Genomic DNA, 26135 nt, shown 5'->3' with positions numbered 1-26135 from the left:
CACTGCATACTCAAGGTGAGGCCTTAAGGTGAGGCCTATAAAGAGGCAAAATTATGTTACAGTACTCTATTTGCTGTAGTAGCCACAGAATAACTCTGCCTGGAATTAAACAACTTGTTATCTACAAAAATCCTCAGATCCTTCTCAATTAAGGAAACCCCCAACACATTTATTGTGTAACTCACATTGATATTATTTCTACCAAAGTGCATTACTTTGCACTTTTCCAATTTTCCAGTTTTCCAATTTTATCAAATCACTCTGCAAAGTGGCAGCATCCTGCATGGAACGTAAAAAAATTGCACAATTTAGTATCGTCAGCAAAAATAGAAACAGTACTGTCTATGCCCACCTCCCGGTCATTAATAAAAAGTTAAAAAGCAAAGGACCAATGACTGACCCCTGCAGTACTCCACTAACAACACTGGCCCAATTAGAAAATGTTCCATTTGCCACCACTCTTTGTAATCTATCTATCTTGCTTTTTCAAAATTTAAATAACTAGACTGGGCTGTGTTTTGGTCTGGTGCTGCCCATGGTACTGGACCAAACCTCCTCCCTTAAGACAAAACAAGACACATAAAAACTTGTAAGGGGTTTGAATTAAGTAAGTTCCTAAAAGGGTATCATGGTTGTAGGGTATCATATTCATGTAGTGGAAGAATGTAGTTACAAATGTATGTTGTTGTTTACCTCCTTCTTTTTTTAGAGACCTTCTCTATTCCCATTTTATGCCAACAAGTTCATTGTGGAGTTGAAACTTGCGATGCAGTTATTGTAATTATATATATTTTATTTATTTATTATACAGTAAATATATGCATACACATTGCAGTCTTCTTTTAAAACTGATGAGAAATAAGTATTGATTCCTAGATTTCTCTTATTATCTGACATCCCTTGTTTTCTTTGTATCTCTACAGTATTGCCAAGCCACACCTGTGGGAATCCCGGCCGCCTTCAGAACGGACTGCAGCAGGGGTCAACGTTTAACGTGGGGGATAAAGTTCGGTATAGCTGCAATATAGGTTATATATTGGAGGGACATGCCCTGCTGACCTGTGTATCAAACTCCCAAAGCAGTGCCTCTTGGGATTTTCCTCTGCCCTCATGCAGAGGTATGTATGTATGCATTTATCTGTATGTGAAATAAAGTGATTTGCTTTCCTGGTTGCACAGTCACATACCCTCCAGAGATAACTTCCCCAATAAAAGTACTGTGATAATTTAGTATTTACCCCCTGATATTTCTTGGTTATAAAGAGACTGTTGAAATTCACAGTGGTGACACATTTCGTATTAGGATAGACAAATGTTTATTTGGCACTTGTGTGATACTAAACAAGCCTTTAATCCTATAAAAATATAGTTACATTGTTTCTGGTTGAAAAAACATAACTTAAAATTGTTTGACTTTTCCCTTTACCACTTTAGTTGCATTCTCTCCCGCTTATTAATATACTTCTTAAGCACTAGGGCCCAAAACTGCACTGCCTACTAAAGGTGAGGCCATACCAGGGACCTATGCAAAATCAGTTTAGCAAATATTTTTTCCGCCATCAATGTTGTGGCGCAACTTGGATGCAGAGTGTGCACAGAAATATTCCCACTTTGCGAATATACCATATTTAAAGCTGTTATTCGAACTGCAAAAAAAAGTCACAATTATGCATGCACATTACATGCAGCAATCTTGTCTAGCTTTATAAATTTAAACATGGGCGGGGCAAATATGTTCACTGTGGGAATAATACTGCGCATTAATTTTATAAACGGCCCCCACTAACTTTATTAGGTTTAATAGACATGGGGGGGTCATTTATAGGTTTTCGCATGGCATATTTTTTTCACAAATGGTTGTTTTGTGCATGTTTTCCCTTCTGAATCACAGTGAAATGCAAATTGCGCACAAAAATTCTCAAATGAGATTGTGGTTTGCTAGAGCATCTTCTCTTTGTGTGTTTATTGTGCGCAAATATAGAACCAATTTTCACTTTACAAATATAAATTCCCAACTTGCTAAATCAGTTTAGCAAACATTTTTTCTGCCACCAAAATTGTGGTGTAACTATTAAAATTTGCAATTGGCAAATATGCCATATTTAAAAACCTTTGACACTGTGAATAAAAAATTAATAAAAATGTTTGCACATTAAACGTGCCAGTCTTGTCCAGCTTTATAAATATAAACATGGGGAGGGCAAATATGTTCACTGTGCGAGTAATTCTGCTCATATTTTATAAATGACCCCCACTGACTGACACTGTGTCACAACTAGAGTTGCAAAGTCTCTTATCCTTAATGACCACCAAATGGTTCGCAATTGAGGAGACCCGCAACATAATTTTAATCACCGTATTATAGGCATTCATGTTATTTTGCCAGGTTGCTGCCCAATTATCCAGTTTAGTCACATTCCTTTGTAAAAGGGTAACATCTTGAATGGAACCTAAAGACCACAAGAGAAGTTGTTAGCCCACACATTTGCTCACAGTCAGTTGCAGCAAAATGCTCTCCTTGCACTTCTGTATAGTTGCTGCCGCTACCTTCCTCCTGCCTCCTCTTCTGATCCAAGCACTGCTGTGCCTAATGACTCAGGGGAGCCGAGAATTACTGCCATCTCTAAAACAGCTGGTAGTTTCAGTACTCCCACAGTGCCCTATGTCAATAGGCACAGCACAGATGTGATAAAAAAAAAGTGGGCGCACAATGTTGAAAGAAAAAATGCCAAATAGATTTTATAGTGCAATTGTGTCTCATTTACATTAAAGTGTAGGCACAATTGCGATAATTTTTATGAAGTTGCGTTAGGTACAACTCCCCTTGGCATAGTGGGTAAAAAACATGGAGATTGCATTCAAAAGTGCACTTTGCTCATTGCATCTGTGGTAAGTGAATGACCCCTATAAATTTGGCCACCTTAATATCATCAGGAATTACAGAGACAGTACTTACAATGCCAACTACAAGGCAATTTGTGAAGAAAAAGAAATCAAAGTCCTAAAGACAGACTTCTGAGGTTCTTGTTCTCCATTAGCAACACTGGTCCAATTAGAAAATGTTCCATTCATCATCACTCTTTGTAATCTATCCTTTAGCCTGTTCTGTACTGAAAAACAAATTATTATCTAGGTTAATTTCTCTTAATTTAGTCAGTAGCCTTTCTTTGTGGTACTGTAGCAAATGCTTTAGTAAGTGTATGTAGATTATATCCAGTGCCACACCAGTCTAAGTTCCTGCTCACCCCCTCATGTATAAATTAGTTTGGCAAGATCTATTATGCATGAAAGCATGTTGGCCCAAACTCATACTACAGTTATGGGACCTGTTATCAAGGTCAGGACCTGGAATTTTCAGAATAAGGAAAATATTATTTATTTATTTATTTATTTCCTGCTATTTATATACACATTTCTGCAGTGCTTAACAGAGGTTATGCATCATTCACATCAGTCCCTGACATGACCTGAGAATTGTGACTGTATGCAGGAGCTGAACAGACATGGTTACTTTGAAAGATTTGCTCTGGTATCTTCCAAATATAAATAGGGACCTCATATTTATATGCTATATAAAGCATGCTGCCATGTCTCGGTTTGCTAAATGACTCTAAGAATCACTGAACATATTTTATTTGGTTTAGACTCCCCTAGGCTGTGTGACTCAAAACAGAGCCATGGAATTATGTAAGACTTGCACAGAAAACCAAGAAAAAGATTATATGAGAAATAGTAGGGAAGATTAACATTTGAGCTGAAATTTCATTGAACTTGACATACTGTTTGATTTAATGCCCAGTTTGGATTGTGATTACTTGATAAGGGATCAAAATAAAAGTGCAAGCTCAAAGCTAGAGAGACTTCTTCATCAGATCAGAGAGGGATGCAGAGCTTTGAAAGTGTATGCAACAGCATATCATGTTTCAATTATGTGGTGGCTACTAAAGAGTTTTCGCCACCTGCACCAATCTCTTGGGCTTGATAATAAATATCTTACCCATACATGAAAATATACTGCTTGTAAAAGCAAGCAACATACCCTCAATAAAAGAATAGCACTATCAACCCATACATCAGCGAATTAATAACGTTTATTTGGCATGTGGCAGGTAATATTCAGTGCAAATCTATTTTCTCTTTTCTATTTATGCCCTACCTTGGACATAGAAAAATTGCTTCAGGTTTCTACACTTTCTCTTGGCCATTCAGCAGTGCTATAATAATGAAGAGTGGGCAGAGGCACATAGACACTTTCCACCTGTCAGTGAGATATGCAAGTTAGGGAGCAGGTTTTAGTCACCAGTTTATTACTAATTCATTTTGTATTAAGAACTGCTGCACTGATGTATATGAAAGTAAAGGTTCCTAGGTTTATAAAGTATCATGTTTCATCAAAGAAAAATAATGATTTTATGATTTCTATTCAGCTTTATACCACTCTGCGTAAAGAGTGAGGGGGGCTATGAAGCAGAGACTTGACATAACAGAAAAGACTGTAGACCATATAGTTAAAGAAAGAACATTCTACTATTTCCACAGAAAAGTTATCTGAGAAAAAGAAACATCTGGGCTGAAAATTTCCAGAAAGCTCTGAATTACAGGAAGGCCATCTCCCATCATAGTTTTTAAAACGTCTCTGCAGTAATAAAACAATATGTTGTACTTGATGTTAACTAAGCTGCATTAATCCATATTGGTGGCAAAACAATCCTATTGGGTTTCTTTAATGTTTTAACAGACTTAAGGTTTGGTGATCCAAATTATTGAAAGATCACTTATCCAGAAAACCCCAGGCCCCAAGCATTTTGGTAACAGATCCCCTACCTATACTATGAAAGGTAATACAGGTATGGGACCTGTTATCCAGAATGCTCAGGACCTGGTGTTTTCTGGATAAAAATTTGGATCTCCATACCGTAAATCTACTAAAAAATAATTTAAACATTAATAACAATAATAGAATTGTTTTGCCTCCTATATGGATTCATTATATCTTAGTTGGCATAAAGTACAAGGTACTGTTTTGTTATTAAAAAGAAAATCAGTTTTGAAATATTATATTATTTAAAATGAAGTCTATGGAAGGTGGCCTTCCCATGATTCAAAACTTTCTGGATAATGGGTTTCCAGGTAACGGATCCCATACCTGTAATATAATAATTATGTATGAAGCAATGCTTCACCACAAGGTTGCTTAAAACTTAACAACTGCTTTATCATTTGTGAAATCTTGCATTTTTAATTACATTTTTGGTCATCTAAGACTAATGTCCCACAGAGATTTAGTCACCTGTGATAGATGTTTGTTATCGTGGGCGACTAATTTCTCTTCCTGCAGGCAACTTTGCATGACTTAGTAAAGCCGAAGGGATGCATAGACCTTTATACCAGCAATTCCCTTTGTTGCCAGTGGAAAGGCATTTTGGAGAGATTAGTCGCCTGCAGTAGCAGAGATCTATCATGGGCGACTAAATCTCTCCGTGGGACAACAGCCTTATTTATAGGGGATGGATTAGTCCCTATATGTAGTTATATATACTGGTTTCATGTATTCTGCTCAAAAAATTATCTTCATATCTGCCCCATTCCTATATTCTACCCTCAATGGAGGTGAAACAAGGGACGTGGTCAGGGATTTACAGGGTATGGTTTGGATAAATTGGGCATGGATGTGGTGTAGTGGGGAATGCTGTGGGTCTGTCCAAAAATATTCTACCTTTGTTAATAGAAATTGCGGTCTCTGTATTTTATCTTTTTTAAAGCATTGTCAGTTATTTCCACAATTCTGTGTTGTATTTATGAAAATGGGTATTGGTAATTATACCTTTTTATGACTCAGCACATTGTGCCAGTACCTTTTAGCACATTATGTTCCCATGACCTGCCTTGGCTTCTTGCATTCAATGTATCTAGGTGAAGCCCTTTAGTCCTAGGAGTCTGGTCATAGCAAAAAATTGTAAGCTCTGTAGTCCTTTATCTTGGGACCTAAACAAGGTCTGGAAAGGAGCAGATTATTTTGTGTGATTGTTTGCTGGTTCATTTCACAGGTACCTATAGTCCCTGTGAACCTCACTGTCTGCAGTATACACACTAAACTATTAGTTCTTGGGCAGAAAAAATGTATTCTTAATCAGCATAACTGCCTATTTAGTGCAAATGGTAATATACACCATAGTTTTGCTTGTGCCATAAAAATTAAGAATAAATTCACACAAATTCAGTGGTCTGTGCAGGTGTGTTTGTGTGCTCAGAAGAGATATTGTGTATGAAAGAAGCTTATTAACTTGGGTGCAAAGGCTATATCAATAATACATTTCAAAAATAGATCAGGACTCACAAGTCTTAATGAAAAAGGAAAACATTTATTGGAAAATTGATGGTTGATAAAGGCCTCTGGGGTCAGTGAAACATCAATTTCTCCAATAAATGTTTCTTCTTTTCCATAATGACCTCTGAGCGCTGAGCTATACTGTGGAAAAAAAATTATATGATCAGTGGAACTTTCAGCCACTCCAGTATGTTATAAAGGCTAAAATCAGTCCAGCAACATCAAGGATGGAATCGTAAAGCAACACTGTCAAAACCTGTCCCCAGTTCTCAAGGGCTAGCAAAAGGTCGATCCTTCTTGAAAAACATTTTCTAATTCACACCTTTCAACATTTGAGAATCAGAAGTTGAGACACTGTAGGTTACATCTGTATTCCCACCATCCTCCCAGTTTCTACTAACCCTGCTCCTATGGCAACTTTCTATTTACAAATAACTTTAAAATCACTGATATAATGTGTGTTTAAGAGTTATAAGATGTAAATATTGATGTCTCAAAGCATGTGTTTTCTTTCTTGCATTAACAAGTTCAAATTAGCCAATGAATTGTAAGGTTTGACCAAAGAAAACTTTTTTTTTTATTTTTCTGTACCAAAGTACAAGTCTGTACTACATGTACTTACATACACACATTCCCTCAAACACTCAAATGCACACATGTTATGTCCATATATCTGTAGTTATCTAGCAGGATGAGTACATTTATGGTTCAGAGCAAAACAAGCCTATAGGACATTGTATTACTAACCACAGTGATGCTTTTTGACAGCTCTGTTATGGTGCAAGGCTGCTTTACTTGGCACATTGTAGATCCAATCATTCCCTTAGACAGCAGAGTGAACACCAGCAAATACAAAGTCAGTTTAAATGAACACTTTCATCTTGTGATGTATTTCAGCTCTAATGGGTGTTCAGTGTCTAGGATCACAATATGTAATGCATACTGTGCAATAACCCGTAATGCACAACACCCAAAATTCTGAGCCATGCCTAGGGCAGTGTTAGTAATAAAAAGGCAAACTTTATTTTTACATGGGTCTGTCTGACTAGTCTCATGCTATTAAATTCATATAAAATTGTATACTGATGTATATACAGTATATGTTTTAAGGCATCTGGAAGACATTATCCTTTTGTCATGCCACCTAAAAAGGTAATATATCATTTTAAAGGGACAGTAACCCAACCTTTAAGTTGTTCCACAGTGTGCCCCCTAGTTCTTTATAGAAGTTGAAGAAATACATAATCACACATGTAAAACAATCTCTACTTACCAAAAAATGTATTTATAGATGCAAGAGAATTCACCAGTGAGATGCTGATTATCTTACATACAGTGATTGTTAATTAATTTGAGTTCATTATACTACACTGTATTCAACCATTGGGATAAAGGACAGATTTATACAGTGAAACTGTAAAAACTGTACCTAAAACCTTCAATTTCTAGTTTCAGGAACCAGAATTACACAGATCAGCTGAGATTCTCATTGCAGCATTCTTTAAAAATACAACTCTGATATTGCTGGACAACAGCTCCCAGCATGCCTTGATCTTAATTATATGTTAAAGTATGCTGGGATTTGTAGTCCAGGAATAATTGAGTAAAGTGTGGTTGAGCAGACAATACAGTAGGGTTAAAGAAACAGTAACAAAGAATGAAAATCTATCAAAGTAATTAAAATATGTACTATTGCCCTGCACTGGTAAACGTTGTGTGTTTGCTTCAAAAAGGCTTGTATAGTTAACATAAACTAAAGTGCTGTGTAGCCATGGGGGAAGTGACTCAAACCGAAGTGCTAAAAAGCATTTAGCATCATCGGCAGATAACAGATAAGCTCTATAAAACACCATTGTATTTTACAGAGCCTGTTTTCTGCTATGTAGCCTTTTTTCCTTTATTCCAGCTTGAATGGCTGCCCACAAGGCTACAGAGCTGTGTCCCTGTAAATATTCCCTCTAAGTTTGTAAGCTTAATAATTAGTGATGAATGAAACAGTGAGACTTCTCCTTTAAAAACGAAATACATGACAGAAATATGTTTTATTAATATATACAGACTGACACAAACATTGACAGATACCCTACAACATAGAATTGTACAGCAGGTGAAAGTGTCATTGTAATTATGTTTTCAAAATGATATTGCTTTACCTTCTCAGAAAATGTTTGCTCCTTTTCACCCCCATCATGTCTCTCCTATTTTCTCATCAGCGGATGATGCGTGTGGAGGAACATTAAGAGGCCAAAGTGGAATTATCACCAGCCCTCATTTTCCATCGGAATATAATAACAATGCAGACTGTACATGGACAATATTAGCAGAGGTCGGGGATACAATTGCCCTGATCTTCACAGACTTCCAGTTAGAAGATGCATATGACTATTTAGAAGTCACAGGAACAGAAGGTTCCTCTCTCTGGTAAGTAAAATGGTTCAGTCCCTCATGATGCATTGGATGCACATTATGAAGTAAGTTAATCAAGTATGTGCTGTAGATCACGAGTAAAAGCACTAAATAAGTTACCTAAATGTGGGTGGCTTCAGTCGTGTTTTGGACAGTTTTATCTGATTGGGCACCACAGAGCAAACTGACTAATTTTGGTGAAAATGCCTTTAAAATATCAACTAAAGAAGTGCTGTATTTTAAAAAAGATAACATTTAATAGCAGCAAAATATAAAGCATGGTGCATAATCTTGATGAGCAAGTGTGTCAGCCCCTGCAGAGATTATCTGTGTCGCTTTTATTAGTTGTGCATCTCTAGGACTTGAGAAACTGTTACACAGTTATGTCTCATACATTATGTAACCAAAAATGTACCATGCATGGTTTCATTGCTCTGCTGAGCAATAATGCTCCCTTGCATATCAGTGCCATTGACTCACACTAAATGGGAGGATGGAAATATAAAGAACTAAAAATATGAGAGGAAAGGTTTACATTAAATGACAGAGTCCCTTGTTTGGGATCATTAATACTGAACTTTATGTGCTGCATAATAGGAACCAACATGGCAGCTAGATCCCATTAGAATGCTACATACACCAAAGGCTTCTTATTTGACTAAAAGGAGAAGGAAAGGTAAAAACTAAGTAAGCTTTATCAGAAAGGTCTATGTAAATACAGCCATAAGCACTTACAGAACTACAGCACTGAGCCCTTAATCAAAAGAAACACAGGATGTCTTGTCTCCTTTTTTGTAAACATGTTCTTTGGGTATCTGACTTCATCCTGGGGCCAGAGTATGTGCAGCTCTCTCCCCTCTGCTGCCCCCCCCAAGAACTCCCCCCTCCTCCCATAAGAATGTATAATCTCAGCTATACCTGCAAGAGCTATACAGCAGGAAACTGTGAAGACCAAGCTAAAATGGCAGCTGCAATCAGAGAAAACTTCTAGGGCTCTTTACCCAGAGAGCATTTCTGCAGAATAGATTGTAGACCTAACTATTTTGGGTTTTGTCTGTAAATGCTACCAGTTCATATGCACTGCTGCAAACAGTAGTATTAATTTATGTGCCTGTATATATGTACTTGTAAGTATGAGCATATCTCCTGGGTGGATCACTTGTGTCAGCCTCCAGCTTAGGTGAGGGAAATTTTGGAGACATGTTGACTGCCCTTTAAAGGGGTAATTGCATTATTTAATTATACTATTTAAATCAACTGATTATACCATCTTGTTATTGTATAATGTTTTTTTGCAATACGTCCTGGTGTTTAGAGCAGTTTTACAGGCTCCTCCTGCTTCTTCTTGGTTCATCAAGGGAACATGTTTTTTATCCTACCACAGCTACTATAGTGGAAATCAAATCAATGCAGAGCCAAACCATGTGGAGTTCCCCAAAGCCAGTTAGTGCACTGCCAGGAGATTTAATGCCTGATATACTAATCAGTAGAGGAAAGGGACTGGTCTAGTGAGTAGCTCAGCCATGATTAAGGTTCCTTTTCCAAGTTTGACAGTAGCCCATGTTCATTCTGGGAAGCACAATCTCTCTTTTTTTAGGAATAAAATTAGGAATTCCCTCCTTGCTGTCACAAGGAGGGAAATCCATGCACTGGTAACCCACCTAAAGCCATCAAGATGTTGATCAGTGCAAAGGAACTTATTTAAAAGATCCACTTATGTCAAAGCAGATATGTCTTCATAGAGTGACCAGTATCCAGGAAGAAGGGATATCATCTTTATAGAATCTTCAAATAGTGAATCAACAGACATTTATTTTGTTGTGATTCCTTTATTAATGGGGAAGCAACATTTAAAGCCTACTGTGCCTCATTTAGAGGTTGCAGGCAGGCTGTTGAAAGTAGCTTCTGATTTAACACAGTAGAGGCTGCAGTTATAGAAAATTTCTACAAACATCTTTGTTCTCCCATTCATAAATAATGGCCCCCATTTATTAGCTATAAGCACTCAAAAGTCATTTTTCTCTTGGGGCATCCATGGATCCATTGTAGCTACACTTTATACAAATTGCAGATGCGAGGGAATTATTGGTAAATATATCTTCTTTTTTTACCCTGTCTCATTCAATTTCCTTTCAAACATTTTAACTCTCTATGAAATTTGTGGTGACATTTTATGAACATAAACGATGTATGAGAGCTTTTTATTCATGTGCTAATCACAGTGTAAAAGGTCAATATCACTTCGGGTTTGGATGCATTTGGTGCTGCTATGGTGATATCAAGAAACTAATTAAGACGCAGCAGAAAGTAATCGCTTCGTCAGTTTTTAACATGCAGCATGGCCTTTCAGCTGTCTAAACTGTTATTTCTAGGAAAATATAAGCAATATATTCAATATATGCAAAATCATTTCATGTGTCTTATGAAAAGTCATTCAGCTGCTAAAGGTACTGTGCTTGGAAAAAAACTAGTGTTACTAGTACTGTAAAGACCATGAACCTTTTTTTTTAATTTGCTTGCACCACAATATGTACCGATAAGCAGTTGTCCTTCATTAATCTATTGATGCTAGAGTAAAAAAATCAAATGACCTGGGCAGCATCAAGAGAAATGGTGAAAAATTTGCCAAATGCCGAAAATGTTGCGCGTCAAAAAAAATTGTCGCCTGCGACTATTCTTTTGTCGCCCGCAGCGATTCTTTTGTTGCCCGCAGCTATTCTTTTGTCGCCCGCAGCTATTCTTTTGTCACCCGCGGCTATTCTTTTGTCGTATGGCTATTATTTTGACACCTGCAACTATTCTTTTTTGACGCACAACTATTCTTTTGACGCAGGCGACAATTTTTGGACGTGCAGCGATTTTTTTCCTCTGCAAATTTTTTCATCCATTTCGCAAAACAATCCGCCAATGGCGAAACACAGAAATTTGCCACAAATCCATGCCTGGTGAAATATTTCGCCCATCACTAGTCATCACCATTTATGAGACCCTGCTTTTCAGTTATAAGTAACAACACTGAGGCACCTGGGTGGATTGAAAAGGCCACAGCTTTATTACCAATGTCAATCAACAATGCAAGAACTATTACAAAATAATTACCCAACTGGAATGCTTGCCCATATTACTTCACCGAGTGAATGTGCCCCCCCCCCCCACCATGCCAGCCATTCCTGTGCTGCTGCACACGGATGGGCAAGTAGAAGCGAGTAAGCCTTATTCAAACCTTTAACTCCTGGGACCATAACCAGGGAGGCAAACCAAATTCCACTACAGCATTCCTCATAAAAAGATAGGAGGATAACACATATACACTGCATGAATATAAACCTGTTAAATATAGGCAGTGTTCCCCAAGGAGCTTTCTGTTCTCAGGGAATGAGTAAATCAGAAGTACAGCAATATGCTAAAGGTGAAATCTGCTGGATTTTGCAATCATTTTTCTCTGCAATTTTAGATATTCAATAATACCTTTAAGTGTCATATTGCAGGAATAAAACATCAGTCACCCAATGGCATACTAATCTTGTTGCTGTCATTAATCCCTTTTAATCCTATGGGGGGAAATGGATTCAGTGAACATGTGACAGTCATTATTATCCTTTGGTCCTTGGGGCCTAAGCCTTTGCCATGTCACTGCCATTAGTACTTGTATACATATATCACAAGTAATATATCTCAAATGCCGTCCATCATGAAAATGGAGAAAGTGACAGTAAATGTGAGTCACATGTCTTAGAAGTCTGCCCTGTCCCTCCCAGCTGTAATTGCTTATGCCGTGTTTCATATCTATCTTTTTATATCACTGAAAAATAGTTTAAAGCTTGAAGTCCAAAACATCTTGTTGATATTCATAGTCAACAAATCTATTACATTGTCAGACAATTAGTGCTTCAGATAAATCATACAGTCTATTCATATTTATTATACTAGTTTACAAGATACATTAATATCTGTCTATCATCTATCATCAATCTATCACCTCTATTGATCTCTATCTATGTATCATCTATCTATTTCTGTCATTATTAAAAACACTCAACTTAAAGGGGAAGTTCACTGTTAAATAAACATTCATTGTGTTAGAGTGATATGTTCCAAGCATATTTCCAACAGATCTTTATTATTTATTTGGTATGCTTTTAATTATTAGTGTTCCTGTGCTGCTTATTTCTAGCCTGCACCTGTAAATTAATGACTATAATAATTAAGCCTTAGCAGCCAGATGCAGTTGAACTTCCAAGCCTGAGAGCTGCAAAACACAATATGTCGATATTTCAAGAACCGCAAAAAGGACAAAATTGAGGACAAATTGCAAATTATCTTGTTACTGTATATATCACGCTAAAATGTTATTTTACAGACAATTATCCCTTTTAATTAAATATCTAATTGTGTATTCAGAGCAGTGTCCAAAGACTAGCACATTGATGGGAATTTGAAACGATGTGGTGCATTGGTGCACAATCAGTTTTAGATGTCAACATCACCCAGCCTTAGAATGGGGATTGCCTTGGCTAAGAGCAAAAATAGGCATTGTTAGAGCTACAGTGCCTCTGTGTCTGACACATGACACATGACTTGCTCACATACATGTTTGCTAATAAAAGTGTGCTGCCCAATTTTTTTATTTTATAAGAGATAAGGTCTCATTTGTTTGGAGTGCAGCACTTATGAAACTGATAAAATCAGCTGAGTTGATTTCAACTTTTATACATATACATAGCTACATCTTATAATCTATATGATAGCATCCACTGGATGGAAGATGGAATTTACTGATGTCCACTGTGCCATTTACCTCACAGGAATGTGAAAATTAACCACCTTATTAAAAGACAATGATATTAGTCACCACCTCAGATACCTATATAAACAATTTGCCCTGTGGCCTTATGCAATTATATGATCATGTAACTCCTCTGTGACTTCTTATATTTTTAGACACATATTTTAAAGTGGTGAACTCTAACTTTCACCACTGATAAATATTTTTCTAAAAATCCCATAGGAATGAATAGAAGGTGGTTACGTTTCTTATGTATTATGCTTTAAACTCCCATTTTGATAAATATGTCGCTATATGAGTGGTTGTGAATGAGAATGAAAACAACATGGTGGGTTGGGGGGGCATATGAGTTTCACAGGAAATGCCAAATTAACCCAGCTTTTAGTGTTATTAAACTTATTCCTAACAAGCTTACCAGCACATATGTCTGTGTCCTCTGTAGGCTGTCCTTGTACATGTGCATGTCAAGCATACTGCTTATTTCTCAGTTAGGGTTTATAAAAAAGTAGGTGGTTAAATGAAGATGATGATGCTAAATGATATGCATATGTGATATTATAGTAAAAATAATACTTGTCGCGTGTGTACTGAGGGATTTTTTTTTCACCTGTTTCGGGTCTGGGTTAATTTTGTGAAAACGTTAGTAAATTTCACAAATTTTAACAAAGATTTTTGTTTTGTGAAAAAACACATATTTAGATTTAAATCCTTCAGTAACTGCTTTCTAAAAAATATATGCTTTTGTCAGGGCCCCAAACAATGTGTCTTATTTGTAGAACCAACAAAACAATTCTATGCACTTATCATATTTTGTGGCTTCTACATTCCATATCTTGCTTGGATACATTGGAGTGTGGGGTGTTTCAGGCATTAACAAGTTTTGCAGTTGCTTATTATGATGCAAATTAAATACAGGTTTACAAATTTATATTTAAGAATCTTATACTTTTGGTAACCTTTAAAAAAACAAACCTGATTGGTTACTATGTTTTATTAGATTTTATTAAAGGAAAACTATACCCTCAAAATGAATATTTAACCAAGAGACAGTTTATATTAAGTTGAGTGACCTATTAAAGCAGTGCTGTCCAACTTCTATGGTGCCGAGGGCCGAGATTTCTCTAGCATACATGGTGGAGGGCCGCTAATGGAAGCCAGTTTTGACCACTCCCCTTTTTGAAACCACACCCACTTCAAACCACACCTATTTTATCACAATGGTGGTAGCACAGCACAGCAAAATCCCAAATGCTTGGTCCTTACTGTGGGGATATCAACCATCATTCATATGTGAAAGAATTATGTCATATTAAGATATACCCTTAAATTCCATATGCCTCCTCCTCCCCTGTGGATAGCAGAGCAACCCCCAGTACATAATTACACACCTTTGGGACCATTTAATGGCTATTTCCAACTGCTAACAAACTCCCACAACAAACCCCTGCCAGGTTTACCTCCCACAAGCAGCATAGGGCAAGCAGAGTATGGCACACACAGGCAGCACTCTGCCTTCCCTACCCTGCCTGTGTGTGCCATACTCTGCCTGCCCTACCCTGACTGTGTGTGCCATACTCTGCCTGCCCTACCCTTCCTGTGTGTGCCATACTCTGCCTGCCCTATGCTGCCTGTGTGTGCCATACTCTACCTTCCCTATGCTGGCTGTATGTGCCATACTCTGCCTACAGTACCTATGTCTGAGGTGTGAAGAAGTGAACAATGGGAGTGATTACAGTCTGAGCCTGAGGTGTGAACACTGCAGGGGGTGAACAATGCAGAAACTAAAAGGTGTGAAAAACACAGAGGATTACATTTTTAAAAAATACAGAGGGATTACAGCCTGAATCTGAGGTGAGAACCATGCAGGGGGCCAGTTAATCTCAGTACTGATACCATTTAATGCTTACTCAAAGGTAAGCCATCAAAGCAGCCAGACAGGTGGGGGCCACACAGAGGGGGCCGCCAGTTGGACAGCACTGTATTAAAGAATCTCGCCAAACTGGAATAAATATACTGTATAAGTAATTATTGCCCTTTTACATTCTTTCCCTTGAGCCACCATTTAATGATGGGCTGTGGGCTCCCTCAGAGATCACATGACCAGAAATAATGCAGCTCTAAATGTAACAGGAAGAAGTGTGAAAGCAAAAGGCAGAACTCTGTCCATTCATTGGCTGAAGGGACCTAGCATGTATGTGTGCCTTGGTTTGTTTGTGTGCACTGTGGATCCTATGATCCCAGGAGGCGGCCCTTAATTCGTAAAATTCCAATATTCTATTTAGGAGTACCCAATAGCACATACTACTAAAAAAGTATATTTTTATGCAAATTGTTTATTTAGACAAAGCAGGGCTTTATATATGAGCTTGTTTATAGAATACATTTTTATAGAGACCTACATTGTTTGGGGGTATAGTTTTCTTTTTAATTTCCCCCTTTTGTATTTGTACCCACACTCTTGTAGGACTGTATTTGGAATTTTGCTACATTTCCTAAAAATATACATTTTCATTTTGATGGCAGATTCATGGGGTTATTTATTCTTTCGTTTTTAACTAAAATTTTTAATAAACAAGGTAATATTCACTTTTTTTTATATTTTGAGGTTACGAATAACTGCCCCAAAAATTGATAAATTGCCCTCTAAATAATTTCTGGGCCTGGAAAAGCTATATTAAATGAAATGAAAGGAATAATTATTCATGGATCATTTTAGAGCTTACATTTATTTGATTTTTCTTGTATTATTTATAGTCATTTACTAATGTTACATAGCCCGACCTTTCTTTAGATGTTGCTAAATCAAAACTCCCAGCATCCTTGTGCAGTAACAAGCTAAAGCAGCTCCCAGCAAGCTGATTACCAGGATAACCAAGGATTTGGGATTTGGGTAATAAAAAAGAACTATTAGTTGGGCACTTCTCATGTAAACAGAGAGCAAGCGACAGCATTCTGTATTGCATGTGAACACTCTGCTTGGTTATATTGCTTTGTGAGACAAAAGAGCTGTGTCAAGCACTTGTACACTCATTGCTCCTCTTAATCGTAATTAATTTCTGGCTGCTCAAGTGGCTTGTGTGTTATACATCCTCGGAATGTATTAGATCAAGAGGGCTTTTTATATTCAAATTTGAATCATTTAAAAAAGTCAGTCAGTCTGATGACAGTGCCATTTTAAAATGCAATACAATTATAAATTATCATTTTGTATGATTATAGGTGTTTACCTATGCAAATTTTATTTTTATTTTTTGAATTCAAATTTGTCTTGTTAATGTATAGTTTCATAATAAATTCAAATAGTAGAAACATGACTTTAACAAAAAGTATTTATTAATATGGAGTTGGACCCCCATTTTAGCCTTAGGCTAATTTCTACATGTAACAATTGAGGAGCCGAATACTTTCCTCCAAAAGCAATGGCTACATATTTCTGCACAATTTCTTGTCTTTCTATGGGGAGCAGCCTCTGATTCTGAGTCATCTTTCTATGACAGTGGTCCCCAACCAGTGGCTCGAGGGGAACATGTTGCTCACCAACCCCTTGGATGTTGCTCTCAGTGCCCCCAAACAAGGTAGTTATTTTTGAATTCCTGACTTGGGGCAAGCTTTGGTTGAATAAAAACAAGATTTACTACCAACTAAAACCCCCTGTAAGCTGATAGTGTGCATAGAGGCTGCCTAATAGCCAATCTTAGCCCTTATTTGGCACCTCCATAAACTTTTATGATGCTTGTGTTGCTCTCCAAGTCTTTTTACATTTGACTGTGGCTCACAAGTAAACAACCGCAAAAAATCCTCTGCACTCACCCATTATCAATATGTAGAAATAGGACATTAGGACATTTCTGTGCATTCAGCTACTAAGAAATGCCTTCCCTCCCCACCCCAAAAAGAGGGATTGTTTGTCCGTACATTGCAATATACTTCAAGCTGGCCAACTACGTCAAAGTCATCCCTTCTGGCCAGTCCTACACTAACTGACCTATATAAGTAATTTAAGATTAGTACTGAGCAAAGGGACTAAGTTTTACCTGCAACATGCTTACGTATAAGGTTAAAACTCCCATATGGTTGCCCTTTTATTGGATCCATTGGGAACACCTGACTGTAGCTGGGAATAGTGGGGGCTACAACATGGAGCTGGCCACTGCTCCTGTATAAACAATAACACAAGAAAAAGGGAAAGTTGTGCTCAACCACTAAATTGTAAACCATTAAGCGGGGATGCAATGAGGCTGTGACCACAAAATACATATAAACAACCGCAAAAAATCCTCTGCACTCACCCATTATCAATATGTAGAAATAGGACATTAGGACATTTCTGTGCATTCAGCTACTAAGAAATGCCTTCCCTCCCCACCCCAAAAAGAGGGATTGTTTGTCCGTACATTGCAATATACTTCAAGCTGGCCAACTACGTCAAAGTCATCCCTTCTGGCCAGTCCTACACTAACTGACCTATATAAGTAATTTAAGATTAGTACTGAGCAAAGGGACTGTGGCTCACAAGTAAGAAAGGTTATTAGGGACCCCCTAAGAAGTTGAACTTGTTGATATGTTCTAGAGACCATATTCAGTAAACAAATTAACATTACACCAGCTAAAAACCTCTAGAAGTCAATGGCAGATGTCCCTTTTACTGCTTCGTGGTTTTAGAGGTTTGGGGGGGATTTTTTTTTTAATGCTTGCTTTTGTGCGACACTAAGGGGCACATTTACTAACCCACGAACGGGCTGAATGCGTCCGATTGCGTTTTTTTCGTAATGATCGGTAATTTTGCGATTTTTTTCGGCGTCTTTACGATTTTTGCGTAAAAACGGGAGTTTTTCGGCGTCTTTACGATTTTTGCGTAAAAACGCGAGTTTTTCGTAGCCATTACGAAAGTTGTGCAAAGTCGCGATTTTTTCGTAGCGTTAAAACTTGCGCGAAACGTCGCGCCTTTTAAGTTTTAACGCTACAAAAAAGGCGCGACTTTGCGCGCAAGTTGTTAACGCTACGAAAAAATCGCGACTTTGCGCAACTTTCGTAATGGCTACGAAAAACTCACGTTTTTACGCAAAAATCGTAAAGACGCCGAAAAACTCGCATTTTTACGCAAAAATCGTAAAGACGCCGAAAAAATCGCAAAAAATACGAAAAAGTCGCAAAATGTTCGTTTCCAATCGGAATTTTTCCAATTCGGATTCGAAATCGTGTCTTAGTAAATCAGCCCCCAAGTTGTGTTTTTTTGTGCAACAGAGTAAAAAAAAATTGTGTTATTCTTATTTTTTTCCACAATTTTTTTAGTTCATGTTTAGTTGTGCATTTAAAAAAAAATAAAATTATAAAACCACAACAATCCAAATGTTGAAAATCCCCCTAATTCACAAAATAAAATTTTGATAAATAAGCCTTTAAGTAAGGGTTTAGTCATCAAGGTGATGCTTTTTATTGTATACTTTATTGCATTAATGTAACAATTATAAATCTTTGGTAATACTGTCTCCACCACGCAGGTTGAAAATGGAACTACAATGGAACAATAAATATTTATTGTATTACAGCAAAGATTATTGTTACTAGATACTATACTATGGTTTGTTGATTTTCAAACATAAACCTGATAGAGAAAAAAGAATACATTATCACCCATATGAACATATGGCATGTTTCCAGTTATCCAATACTCAGTTCATTGTCATTACACCAGGCTTTTCCCTTTCTAGAAATATTGATTGCTATGAATGATTTGGAAATGGCAGCTCAGGTGAAGATATCAAGCTATAAGTAGCATTTTTTATGAGCAGAAAGCTCTGTATTCATTTGACATTAGTTTTATTAGTAAATAATCTTATAGCCTTGGACACAAGTAGTCTTAATGCATGAAAACAAAGTAGATGTTTATAGTTTTATATTGTAATAAGATAATTTAATAAAACTCTAACATTTCTCATTTTTTTCATTTTTTAAAATTCGGATAAACTAGTTTCCACAAATTTCTTACATTTACTAAAAAGTCTGAACTGAAAAAGTCCTTGTGAGAAAAGTCACAGGAAAGTTATGATAATCCTGAATTTTTAAATTGTTGAGCAAAAAAAACAGCATTTAAAATCCAGACCCTCTAAAGTTTCAAAGCAAAAGAAGGATCCTCCAGGGAAGGGAAGGGACATCTGCCATTTACTTTTACACAATCTCAGCAAGATTTTAGCTGGCGATTTGTCCGATTCAGATTTAATAGCTGCTTGGATGCATAGTATATCTTAACTTTTATCCCCCGCAAAAAAACCGCTAAAAATCTGAATTGGGGGAAAAAATAATCAGACGGATATTAAATGGTCCCCTAAGTGTTTCTATTCGAATAAAGAATGTTTAAGACAATTCAGGCCCATTTATTCAAAATACAGTATTTCTATTGTTTTGCCAATCACTTCTCTATGGTGGTTTTGACCTGGAATGGTTTATATCCTTATTGATATTCAACAATTTATTGTAGAACTATAAAAGACTGTTTAAATTTTAAGAACAGAGTCAATAAAGTGGGGCATATGTGGCTAAACAGGCCTCCTTTCTAATCAAAAGTTTTATTATGACACATTTTGGCTCATTAGTTGTGGGGCTATCTTTAAGCCAGCATTGTTGGTAGAAAAGAGTCATATAACAACCTATTGATTAGTGAAGCACCTGCCTCCTTGTATCGTTGTTTGTAGATAGAAATCCAAGTCTGGCTTGGGACTCCTCCAGTTACATGGGAGTAGGAGAAACAATAGGTTACCTGAAAGCAGTTCTAATGTGTAGCACTGGCTCCTTCTGAAAGCTCAGACTCAGGTACAATGCACTGAGTTGGCTGCTTACACACCCCATTACAACTAAAAGAAAATATATTAGTTGGTTCAAGAATAAAATGTTAAATGGTAGAGTGAATTATTTGCCGTAAACAGTGTAATTTAGAAATAAAAAGTATAAAAATCATGACATAATCCCTTTAACCAATAGTCAATTTGTTTCCTAAAAAGTGACTTATTAAAGAATCTTGCCCTTTTACATCCTTTCCCTTGAGCCATCATTTTATGATGATCTATGTGCTCCCTCAGATCACATGACCAGAAATAATGCAGCACTAATTGTAATTGGAAGAAATATGGGAGTGAAAGACCGAGTTCTGTCAGCATTTATTGGCTGATGTACCCTAGCATGTATATGTGCCCTTGGTGTGTTAGCATCCCATCTGAATCGTACAAAGGGAAGCCAATTGTACTTAAAGCACAGTTTTCTATTCAGGATTATCCAAAGCTATATACAACTCAAACATATTTTTTTAAGAAAGCTGATTATTTATATGGAGTAGTGTTTTACATATGGACTGTTTTATGCAATATATTTTTGTAGAGACCTACATTGTTCGAGGGGGATAGTTTTCCTTTAAGCACTTATTTGCATTTCCATTTCAACTTGCATTTTCACAAGTTGATGACACAACATACCATTAGAAAAAATTGCAATACATGACTGCACATTACTTTCAAAACCTTTGTAGAAGAGTCAAAGGATGCTTAGCCGAAACCTAGAACATCAAGTTGGACAATTTTATTATAGTGACAGTTTCATCTCTCCTTTTATTGAAGAGATAAATCAGTTTTCTGTATTAAATTATGAAATAATATGAGAAACTTTTCCCAGTCCAAAATACATAGGAGAAAAGATAGGAACACTAAAACACTAGCTGCAAACTTGTGCCCATGGATACAGCTGGTTCATGTGTCTTCTCTCCTATTTGTATTTTGGCTACTTGGAATATTCCAAGGGTGACCAGATCCCAGACCAGTAATCCCTGACGACCTGTTAGCTGAATTCAGTAAATCCTGTGCAATTAAAGCAAACATGTTGTTGGTATGGATTGCAGTACTGGATCAAGCTATAGTGTTGTTCCTACATGACCCCCTTTTTTCACGTATCCTACATGTTGTTAATTAGCGTTGAAGTAAAGTCAAGTCCACATTTTGCCTCAAGGCTGTATTGATAAACTGCCTATTTTACTGCCCAAACAGGTGCATATGTGATTATTAGTAATGTACTGCAAGGTTTCTGGATTTGCATGTATTTGTATCTTTCTTTCTTCTACATAAAAAGCAGCTACATTGTAAATTGTGGTGCAACTCTTGGTTATGTGTGAAGTCTTTTCCCTTTCCCCTTTATTCCCTGATACACTGATAGAGTTTTTTTCCTCCTTTAAAATCCTATAATCTGTTTGCTGTTGTAGATAGTACTATGTAAAGTGTTATTACAGTTTGTTATCCCATGAGATCAAAACTATGCTTTACCATTGCAATACTGAACAGTAATTATAAAGAATTATTATAAGCAAAATATGTTTTGAGGTGTGTGACAACTACGTTCTTGTCAAGCTGCCATAATGCTTCCTTTAACTTTTAGATTGGATTTTCCAAACTAATAGCTCCATTCCTCAAATGCAAGGCCTGCCAAAAAACAAATTGAAATATGCCTTGTAAGTGATAACAAGAGAAGGGCCATTATCCCCGGACGATATGGAGCGCACATAGGCCTGCTCCAAATTACATTACAAATAAAACTTTTACACAACTGTCCCAGGTGTCAGAAACCCTCAGAGGGATGCACATAAATCTAACAAATAGCAAAAAATAAATAAAAAGAGGCAGAATGTTTCACTTTTACAGAAGAGAAACAGCTGCCCTTTATCTGTTTTAAGATTGTGTCTGTTTGCTTTATTGATTCACGACATTTCACACAGTGCTCAGTGAGTTTCTTTAGAAGAACAAGTAACAGGTCACCTTGAGCAAATACTGACGCTTTTTGAGCTCCTGTCTGTCTGCGTCTGTGTTTGGGTGAAGACAAAGTCTGCATTTTAATTTCTTGGTGGCCATTTGTAAAATCTCATGTTCAGTGTGTCAGTGAATGATACTAGTTTCATTTTCATTATAGTAAGTATAATAAATGTGGAAATACATTGTATATTAATAAAAATGTTGCTATGCTGTACAGTATGTCATCCATGTTTAAATAGTAAGGACAGCTCTGTCTAAACAATATTCAAGGAAGCGTCCCACAATGCATGCGTAAATATGGCTTTAAAAGCAACAACTCTTTTTCAGGTGGTTTACTGTACCCTGCTTGGGATAATAGGCCATGCAACTCACCCATAAACAACAACACATGTATCTAATCTGTGCTTTCCACTGTAGATATTGAATAAACAGGTGGTCCACACATACTGCCATTGAACATTGAACATTTTATTTACAATTTCAGCACAATCTTCTCTCAGTGCTGCTCACACAACTTGATACCAATTGTCCCCAGTCTATACCTACTTCCCTGTCCCTTCTCTCATGGATCAAAGCCGCCGCAACTTTTTGCAGACTTTCAGTATAGCAGGTAGCCTGGCGTACAGGTAGACTAGATCCTAAGTACACTAATTCCTCTCTGGGTCCCTAACTTGGACAGTACTGCAGGAACCCTGGTCCCTCACTTTCTCCTCATTGAAACCTCAACTATCCTACTGCTAGCTCTCACCATCTGCAGTGAGCCCCACAATATCTTATTACTGCTATCTTTTCTGCTCTTTCCTGCCAGACAACTACTGAGGTGGCTTTCCCCAGCCTCCTTGGTGTCATGTGCTATCCCCTTCTTTATCAGCCAAAAGAGGAAGTACACACTACTGTATTGCCTTATAGTTGCTTTCAAATGCACTTGGTGCCACCAGCTGGCCTATGATTAAGCGTGATGACGCACAAAATGCGTCAGGCTTAATGATTTTAATGAAGAAGTATATGCTTTTATGAACATCCTTTTGGCTGATTGGTGTGTGGAACTTCTTTTTTGGATTGCTGCTTTGCCTCCTTCAGCTACAGGTTTGAGGCTTTTTGCACCCAGACCACCCTTCAGCAACTTTAAATGAGTCTGCATTTATATTGAGTGAAGGGCCCAGGGTGTGTACACCTGGGTCATTAACTTATTCGTAGTTCACGGTTTTTGTACTTGTTTTTTTGTTAAATAGATTTGATTTTATTAACTGAAAGTTCCCTCTTTCATTTTTCTAACAGTGGAGCATTATATATATATATATATAGTCCAAGTAAAATCGGCACTCACCGCTCCAAAAGCACTCGCCGGGTGGTGACCAAAAAATAGACAGCAGGTTTATAGAAAGCACTCACGGCATCAAAATATAAAGTTAAAAATTATTATTTATTTAATCATCGCATCAACGCGTTTCGATCCTCATAGGATCCTGATGACGATCCTATGAGGATCGAAACACGTTGATGCGATGATTAAATAAATAATAATTTTTAACTTTATATTTTGATGCCGTGAGTGCTTTCTATAAACCTGCTATATATATATATATATATATATATATATATATCTTATTATTTTTTTCTCACAATAGTTTTGCTGTCCTACACATAGGTTTAACTATTAAACTAATTAAATAAACTTTTTATCTCTGCCCCTTACATTCTGGCTGTTCCTATTTCAGTGTTGTACACTATCTAGAGTATATATTGTTATTGTTATCTATTTGTTTTGGGTTTTTTTATTCATTAATTCTGTGAAGTGCAATGTGTGCTAAAAGTATACATATATGTAGTAGTTCTACAGTAGTAGACATAAAGTGAATTTAAACTCGAAAAACACCTCAACTAAAGGCAGTAAACCATCTTAAGTCCTTGCGTTCCTATAAATTGTCCTTATATGTACCTAGGCTTGCCTAGATGTCTCTTTGGAAAGCAGGATATCTATGATCCTCTACGCTCCATGGACATGCTGGGCATCTTTTACCTCAGGAATAGTGTTCAACTTCAATCTGCAAGGACTTGAGCTGCCACATATCTGTACACCTGGGAGTACAGTTGAATGAATTGTCACTGATTGAATTAGCAACCCAATTGGAACAGATACAGATTACCCAATTTTGAAGAATTCAGTGTGAATCAGTTTTGAATTGGCCTAATTGCCAACAATTTAAGACCTGGGTAAGCTAACTTGCTCATCTATACCCTGGAGGATGGAACTCACTGATGAGCACTGGCAATTTAGAATGCTAAGAGAGGCAAAGTGTCTGAGTTGACAGTCAGGTAATGTATAAGGGACCAGATATTAATGAACCATAAATGGTACTGGATGTGACATCTGTGTGGATTGTAGAGCTATACTAGCCTTGGGTTGCTTATTGTTTTCCTAGACCTAGAAAAGAAAAATATTTGCTAGTTTAGACTTCTGCACCTGATTGGAGCTCTGTCTGCTGAAGATGCAGGAACATTGGAAAAACATAGACAATTACCATCACTACAGTAACAAAGAGGAAGGTCCTATAAACCTGTATAACCCTTTGTACCTACAGTAGTTCAGTGTTTCTGTGAATGAATAATTACTTAACAGGATGATTTATAGCACCTTGCTAATCATTTAATAGGCTTGCATGGAAATGTCATAACATTTATTGTTCTGCTGATACAAAGTAAAGGGAAGACTGTGCAATGCAAAAAGCATAGGACACTCTCATGGTATATTTTTATAAATTCAGTATGTTTCAGTTTATGATACTAAAATGTAGCCTACACTGTATCCTATTTCATCTGCTGATTTCAAAGGGGAGGAGTTGTACAGAATGTACCATCATCCATTTGAGTACAGCAAAGAAATAAATCTATTTTTCATCTGCTTAGTGTTCAACCCTAGCATTAGATAACTCTTTAGTATTTTATGTCATAACATAACAGTGTGCCATCACACTCTTCCTCATGCTATGTTATAGTGCCAGAACCTTCAGGGTTAGCCTATTTCAGTACAAGGGGGAATATACAACTGAGAAGTTGTAAGGCATTGCCTACATATTTCTTAGTGTGAAAGATGTATTACCCACTTCTGTAAAAGGTGTGATCCCCACAGCAATGGTCCTAATCTAAACAGGACTTTCATGTAACAGCGCAGACAAGTGATTTGTTTTTAGCTTCTTCAGTACAGATGAATGTAGAAATTAATTATGTGCTTTCAAACAATAGAGCTTTTTCACTTGTCATTTCCTTTGCTATATGAGGATAGAGAATAGCTGAGCTTTCTTGGAGAAGCTGTAAGTAAATTGATCTTTTTATATTATATCTTGAGCTAGCCTCTCATTTATCAAAATTTGAAAGCTCCCTGCATTTCTGCTACTCCTTTCCAGTGCACTGTCAACATCTATTCTGTATTTTTCCTTTTTTTCTACTTTATTATATGGCAGTTATTGGCACCTCACAATAAACTGATATACAAAATTACAAATTTGTATTATTACGGCTCTGAAACATAAATGCAGGAGTATTTTTGCAGTGTACAGTCAGAGGATTCTGGATAAAGATGACATTATTGATAATGAACCTTTTGGTTTGGTTTGATTGGTTTCATTCACATTTGAATCATCTGAAGTGAGGCAATTTATAGCATTCTTTATTCTGGTATTAAATGAGTTGGATATTATCAATATTTAAATACATCTGTGATACTGTGAGCTGCTGACATATTTGGGGGGAATTAAACATATCTCTTGGTTTGCTGTCAGGCAGTCCAGCTTTTTTAAATATTAGGCCAATGGGATAGTATAAAGAAAGT

General features: G+C 36.9%; 1 protein-coding gene across 1 annotated transcript in view; it reads left to right on the top strand.

The window, feature by feature from the left end:
• Positions 1-26135, top strand: part of csmd2 (CUB and Sushi multiple domains 2) — a 554847-nt gene that overhangs the window by 223743 nt on the left and 304969 nt on the right. The window contains exons 4-5 of the mRNA XM_018091826.2: positions 924-1118; positions 8542-8749. Of these exons, the coding sequence (XP_017947315.2) occupies positions 924-1118; positions 8542-8749 (403 nt within the window). The remainder of the gene's footprint in view (positions 1-923; positions 1119-8541; positions 8750-26135) is intronic.

The sequence above is a fragment of the Xenopus tropicalis genome, chromosome 2 (assembly GCF_000004195.4).
Source record: "Xenopus tropicalis strain Nigerian chromosome 2, UCB_Xtro_10.0, whole genome shotgun sequence".
Classification (NCBI taxonomy): domain Eukaryota; kingdom Metazoa; phylum Chordata; class Amphibia; order Anura; family Pipidae; genus Xenopus; species Xenopus tropicalis.
The sequence above is the reverse complement of the archived record's forward strand: the minus strand, read 5'-3'. Positions and strand labels throughout refer to the sequence as shown.